Raw genomic sequence first — 7523 nt, 5'->3', positions numbered from 1 at the left:
TTTAAAGCAATATGAGATTATTATAACAAATCTAAAACGTTTGCATCTGAAATGAATGTTTAAGGAACCTCCACTTCTTTTATAAGTCTTATGAAGATATTCCTTCAGTCTTTGAACATTATGGTACCCATGGGTCTACTAGCTTTATCTAACAACTAGACAAACTCCTTGTTAGTAAGGAATGGAAGCTTCTATTTATATTTAATCCAAACCTTTCCCAAACGTTATATGCTTTGGATTATTTAACTGTGTGAACTATCCAATATACAAAAGAAAACAACCCACAATACTAAACTCCATAAACCTGTACAAATTGAAGATTTGAGTGATTAATATCACTCTGACTGAGTTATTGATGTAAAAGTAACCTAAAACTGAAATCATAAGGCATCATTTGTACCAGCTGTGAAAGTGAGTCTCTTCTCTTTCTTTCAATGCATACAACTGCTTCTTTTCTTATTTCATTGGGTAGTTGGAGACAGACCCAATCCAATAAAGAACCCAAGTCCTTTGCAAAGTCAAGTAAATACCAATCCAACAACTTCGGGATTATTAACTTGTTTGTTTTTGTGAAGCCAACTGTTGCTTGTAAATAATCTCTCTTTGCTGCTTCTAACTCATCATCAATTTGTGATGCTGTGTACACCCTCACCTTCAAAATAAATAGATTTGTTTCATCAATGCAATGAATTTAAAGTAAAAGTACTTTTTTTTTGTGAAGTAAAGGAAAAGTATATATATTTATAAATTCACATCTAGAAAGAAATCCGCATGTAACATTTATTATATTGAGAACTATTATTTATTCTCTTTGGGACCATCAGGTGAGTCCAAAAAGATAAGACAAGAATTTAATGTGGTTCAATAGGTCATATGCCTACATTCACAGAATGACATATCCAAGGTCTCACACACTATTGTTATTAAAACATGTTTTTGCTGGCCGATTCAACTGGTTAATTGGTCTTAATATTAGCACGATATAATATTTATATCGGTCATGCAATTATATTAGTCAAAACTAATTAAAATTGGTAAAAACCAGTCATACTGACTGATTTTTAATTGAATTGTACTGGTCATATCGGCTAGTTTAATTTAAAATTATTTTTTTAATGAAAATGATTTATTTTTTACCAAAATGTTGATAAGGAGGATCAAATACACAACTACTATATTTTTTATACATTTAACATATGGTCTACTATATAGATTGTTAACAAATTGTATAAATAAAAATAATTATTGTCTTATTTATTGATTTTTCAACATTAATATTAGTATAAAATATATGTATATCTAACTTCACAAATATACGGTTTAATTAGTAAACCATCAATTAAACCATCATACTATTATACCAATACTCTAACCGATTTAATGACGGTACAATATTAATAACATTGGTCTCACAACTCATAGGTGAAAGTTGTGGAGGATCCAAAATGCATACCAATTAAATAATGGAGGCAATTTTATATAATTGAAGTACAACAAATATTAATTATAAGGATAATGTAATATAAATATTTTTGTTGAGGCATGGACAACCCTAAAGTACAAGTGGTTTCAATCATAAGAATCCATTAAGTGGACCTCACATAACATTTTAAGTCAAGTTTGATACATCAAGTTTAAGAGAGTCTTCACATGTATGATTTTCCTTTTGTACATTCTACTTCTCCAAAAGTTATCATAACTAAACCTCCATAGTTTTTAAGGGTTTAATTGTGAGTTAAATTTTAGAGGGGAAGAAGAATAAGAGGCTTAAGAACCATCAAATACTTTTGTGAGATGACTCTCAAGTTTTCTTTTTCCCTTCTTTCCCCTCCAAAATCCAACTAACAAACAGATCCTAAATAAATTCTTATGATCCAATTCTCCTTCCTTTCTGCGTTTCCAAAATCCTAACAAGTTATCCATATCCTTAATTTATATTTCCTAATTCTCTATCCTTATATTGGCTAAGGATAATCATAAAACAAATTCTTATATTTTCAAAATACATGAGCCAAAATCACAATAATCCTAAAATGAAAACTGAAAATGGAAAGCTTTTAGTCCGTTAAATGTTGTATTATAATGTTCTCAACAGTCACAGCTTAATCCACGCATGTCATATTAGTTCCTATCTTCAATTTGGGATTTATATTTCTATATCTCACAGCAAAAGAAAACTCTTGGGCTAACTTTTCAACATAAGGAATATTTTTCTGAATCCATATTGATTTAAGAAAAATTTGTTTCAGAAGACATGGACATGTCTATCTAATTTGGGCATACATTGTCAGCCAAGTTGGTAACATTCTAAACATTTCAAAAACAATGAGTGTCCACTCCTTTAGATAAGACCTCACTAGATTCTCACATAAGCTAAAAAGTTAAAGGTTCGATTCATGTGAGCAACATTTATTGGAATGAGGCAATCATATAGTCTGAAAATGATTAGTTCTTTATTCATAGAATGAGGGGATACCTTTAACCATTGTTATACAATAAAACTCCACATAACACTATTATCAGATAAGATTTCAGAAATAAAAACATACCGCAGGTGAAGACCAACTTCCACATGAAAGTGCAAATGTAACCAAAGGCTCAGACCATTCAAGACCAAATATGCTTCTTGCTTTCACCTCTTCATTTTTGGCAGCTTTTGGACATGTCTGTCTCAGGAAGCCAAGAAGAAAATTAAGGGATGATTTATAATACAAGTTTTGGACACTTAAAACAGTGAAAAACACAACAAGGACTTCAAAAAAGGAAGTCAAATCTGTTATGTCTAAACTCTAAAATCAAAAGAAAGGATAAGATTATTGCACTTACAAACTTCAAGTGATAAGGTAGTCTCAAGATGAAATGCTCTATTGTGATTGCATTAAGCATCTGGCCCCCAACAACTATTGTTGCCTGCATATTCATTACCAAATTTTAGTGAACTTTGATGTTTATCTAGATATATATATTTACAAGAATATGCTAATAGCTATTGCTGCAAATCAATATCAGAAAGTAGGAGCTAAAGATGAAAGAACAGTGGATCTGGGGAGGGTAGATGTACACAGCCTTGCCCCACAAGCAGAAAGACTAAGACAACAATTATAATAAAAATAATAGCTATGATGAAGAAGATGTTGAGAATATTGGCCAGGTCATGGTACCTTCTGCATTAGTGCTACAACCATTTCAGGAGTCTCAGGTATACCCTGCTCTAAATATGCCTACAATATTGAAACAAAAATCGATTAAGGCATGGACCCTCAGCATATTAGGCAAACAAAAATGACACATAACTCAAATCTAGAACCTCATCATTGACAGAAAGGTGTCTTACATTCAACATGCAGGAATTATAAGTGTTGATCCAAAATGCAAGTTTTTCCTGATGACTAAGACCCTTCAAGTTCAAAGAAGCAAGCTTCCCAAGTAGGAACCTGAATATGCTTTCAAGATTAGATAGACACTGATAGTATCAAGCATCAACCAATAACTAATGACCCTTTATAACTTACTTTAATCTATGCATCAAAAACACTGCATTTGTTGTTCTGTTGAGATCAACAGTGAAGGCATTAACTTCAGTTAAATTCTTGTATTGACCAACATCTCTTGTTTTGGATTCTGAGCAGATACCATAAGGATCACAGAACTGATTCTTTTCCTTGCTGCATTTGTCGAAAGCGGATGTAAATCGAGAAGGCGTTTTAGATTCCCCGAATTTGTCCTTAGATGTGCCAATTCTTACAAATATGCTACACAAGCAGTTAACCATATTCTCTGAAACTCTATTAGGTGTGCTATCAATTTCTAACACCCTATCATCTGATGAACTTGTAGAACTCTGTGCTCTTTCATGATCTGCTAATTTTCGGTCCATCTGGTCTTACAAAAGAACATTGTTGAAATGACAGCATAATCATATCAGAGGCTAATTTAATAATTAGGCTAGAATGCAAAGAATCCTCTTGAGAAATGCTATATTCTATTACAGATTTACTTGTCTACTTAAAGTTGATACAGGTAGCATGTTACTATATCTGTGAAGAATTGATTAATCTTGACTTTTTAACATTTTCTCTTTTTCTATGTGTGAGTATTTGAAAAGATAACAGATAATAAAGGAAAAAATCACTATGATTTGCTCCTTCCTGAATATTTCAACCCTCTCGTAGAGAGATTTGTAACAGGATATAATATTTCTCAATTCCATCAGCTTATCTATCTTTTTTTCAGAAAATCCTGTGTGGTACAAAACTCAACAACTCGACTGAACTTCTCAAATCATGCAATGTAGTTTAAACTTAACCCCTGCTCGTTTTCTAAAAGATTCTCAAAAGAGTTAAGTTGTTGATCACATGAGCGCACATCACGTGATGCAGCCACAATATTGTGGTTCCGGTACCGGTGACTGGTGCAACTACATCACATTGCAATTGTGGTATGATACTGCATCACAATGATGCGACCGGACCGTAGCGCAACTGCATCATACCACATTTGGGCCGCATCGGACCACATCAAATTCAAAAATAATTTTTTAGTCATATAAAAATTCATACCACAACAGCCATAATCCACATCACAATGTTACAATGACCGTAACCGTGACCACAGTTGCAATTACAACCACAATTTAAAACCTATTACTTTGATAGAGGCGTTTTAGCCTAATAATTATGGAAAAATGTGATTGTAGATTTATATTTACCTGTAACTTCAAGTGATCCATGCACTTCTCAGCTGATTCTTGTTTGAGTGGAGATTTCTTAACTGGAGTAATAACCTTAACTGTTTTCTTTTCTGGACTTTTCTTATCCTTCACAAAGTTACTGAATGATTGATTCTCCTTTCCCCTTCCCTCTTCTGGGATAGATGACAATGAATCTTGTTTTCTGTGCAATTGCTTCCCATTGACTAGCTTTCCAGTATGATCAGCATCAATGTCAGAAGAGAACAAAAGCTTTCTACTAGAAGCACTTCTGGCAAGAGAAGGTTGAGGCCTTGCCATGGTAATTGAATTGAACTCACTTTGGGACATAGATTTTGATCTTTGATGCTTGGAGATTCTGATGGTGTTTTGGTCCATAGGGTCATTCAAGTTATCTGCATTCCTCTTAGAGGAAATGTAGACAGCTTCTTGATATAGACCTTGCCTGAAATTTACCACTTGCTCTTCAAGTCTAACTACCTCTTCTTCCAACACTGCTACTTCTGCAAGAAGCTCTAATGTCTACAACATGCATATACATCTCTCAAAATCACATTTATAAAATGAATTAAGAGAACAAAAGACAAAAAGAAAGAAAGAAAACTAACTATAACTTAGATAGAATGAACCCGGGATAATATTGTGTGCAACAGTCCTATGCTCTGGATTCTGATTGATTAAGAAACATTTTATGTCATCATCTTCCATAATGATGTATTGAGTACAGTGTTTTGAATTATGGTTGCGTTTATTGCAATTCCTTCCTGATACTTACCTCTCAAAGAAAAACCAAAGATTTCACATAGTATTTCTGATTGAAAAACCAATTTGATTTATTTCCTACCTTTCGCTCAATGAAAAAATGGATCAAATTCTATACGATCAAACTTGTTGGACTTAAGGAATGATGGAAGAAAATCAAAAGAGGAAAATTGTGGGAAAATACAATTGATGCGGTCAGGACACTGTTGCAGCAAATTCCAAAACAACAATATTGCTTAGTGGAATTTAAAACATTGATTGGATATTTGAATCACTTGACCAAATATAATCCATTACACACAGTTGTGGCACACTTTGTGAGACAAAAAGATATTGTCCCAATACATTCATTGCCTGAAGAACTTGACTCTGTGTGATTGAATTGAACAACACATAAGAGAGAGATGGAGTGAGATACTAACATATGGAGGAAGATAAGGAGGAAGACGAGGTAAAGCACCCAAAGGTCTTGTGAATGCTCTTTCTAAGGCTCTATGGACATTCTCTTCATGTCTAAGCTTCCTCTTCAACTTATCTACCTGCATTACAATGTTTATAAAACATTACTACACTACAGTAAGTGATTATAGAATCAAAACTTAGATAAAAAACGAAATGAATTGAATATAATTGAAGGAATATTCAAATACATCTTGTATCAAAGCCATTTTCCTTTCTCGATTGGATCGACGCCCGTTTTTTACTGTTTTCTGTGAAGCCATTCCTCTGCTTCCTCGAGTTTCAATCTTATCCTGCTTTGCACACAAATTTAGTAATAAACAAATCTATCATCTGTTATAATAGCATAAAAACTTGATTTTTCTTCTGCAGGAAAAAGCAAAAGGAGAAAGAAAAAAGGATGAAAACTATTCGTTTCTTGAGAATCCAATTTTCAGATTTGGATCAAAAGCACACAGCTTTTGATTGAACACTCAATAAGAAGGATTCCCAAAGATGGTGAAAAATTACATGCTTGTGATTAAAGTAGCTCTTGGTTCAAGCTTTGAAATCACACTTTGTTCTTTTTCAAGTGTTCAAAAACAGAAGTTTTGGAAGCTTTAAATGCTATATAGCCTTATATAGCAATTTACCATTTCATTTGTTTCTTAAGATCTTGCATTCTAATACTAACAGATGCAAAAAAAGAAGCGAAAATCATCAAAAACAAATCTACTAGTAGAAGAAATTACTTTGCCATCATTTATAGAAGCTTTGATTGAATGAAGAGTGATGCTTGTTCTTGTATTCATTGATTATTCCACTTTCCCAGAAAACAATGCAGTCTAATAGAATTGCCACTGCATCATGATATTATAGATTAAAAGAAAAAAGTATATACCAAAAACTGAAGCCTATAACAAGAGACCCTTATGAGAAAGAGTCACAAAAGGAGAGAAATAGACTAGTGAAGATTTTTCATACAATTCACAAAGCGGGAAACTTGAAATAAAACATGGAGACTCTGAGTAACACAAAGTGCCAGATTCTGAAGCAAAAGGTTCTGTGTTTTGCATATATTATATATTATTGTTATTGTTGTTGTTGCAAATCTTGAACAGAGTGAAAGACAGTAACAAAAGACAACAACAGTAGCAGAAGAAGATGAAGCAAAACCACGAGGTTGTCAACCTTCTTGCTTCCTTGTCTATAAGAAAAGCTTTATAATTGTTTTGAGTACCTACCAAGTTGATATTTAATGAAAAGTAATGATTAAAAACATAAGATACCAACTTCAAGTGAAATTGTAAAATGGTATTTTTTTTTCTTTTTCTGTGCTAGATATGCTTAGATTACAAGCAAGTCAAATTAATAAATAAAGTTGAAGTGTGTACTCACTAGGTTCACTAGTTCACTTGTGCACTACTACCACATATAATAAAGTCACTTGCCTAATATGGACTAGTAAGAAAAGAATTACACTATAGATATGGCCTTTTCTATGACTTACATGAAGTATTTGACCATTAGTCATGTGTTTAGCCCCAAGAGAGCTTATAAATTTATGTTTATGGTAATTAAGAGCTAGCTTAGTTGATAGACCCACGTGATATTA

The 7523-nt window shown here is 32.9% G+C and overlaps 1 protein-coding gene across 5 annotated transcripts; it reads right to left on the bottom strand.

Moving 5' to 3' along the window:
• On the bottom strand, positions 1-7225 carry LOC109338739. 5 transcript variants are annotated; one of them, XM_019576041.1, is made up of 12 exons: positions 6893-7224; positions 6661-6768; positions 6121-6222; positions 5893-6009; positions 4709-5230; positions 3717-3877; positions 3513-3683; positions 3335-3434; positions 3162-3221; positions 2827-2910; positions 2550-2666; positions 1-652 (listed from the first exon to the last, which is right to left on the bottom strand). In XM_019576041.1, the coding sequence occupies exons 2-12, from the start codon at positions 6718-6720 to the stop codon at positions 350-352; spliced, it is 1797 nt and encodes a 598-aa protein (XP_019431586.1). In that variant the 5' UTR covers positions 6721-6768; positions 6893-7224; the 3' UTR covers positions 1-349. The 5 variants fall into 5 exon arrangements, with proteins under 5 accessions (XP_019431586.1, XP_019431587.1, XP_019431582.1 ...); XM_019576042.1 differs by having other exon boundaries at positions 3513-3686; positions 3720-3877; XM_019576037.1 differs by having other exon boundaries at positions 3513-3877; positions 6893-7225.
• Between the last annotated feature and the right edge of the window lie 298 nt (positions 7226-7523).

This window comes from Lupinus angustifolius, unplaced genomic scaffold (assembly GCF_001865875.1).
Source record: "Lupinus angustifolius cultivar Tanjil unplaced genomic scaffold, LupAngTanjil_v1.0 Scaffold_39_228, whole genome shotgun sequence".
NCBI lineage: Eukaryota > Viridiplantae > Streptophyta > Magnoliopsida > Fabales > Fabaceae > Lupinus > Lupinus angustifolius.
Note: the sequence above shows the minus strand (reverse complement) of the source record. Positions and strands in the feature narration are given on the sequence as shown.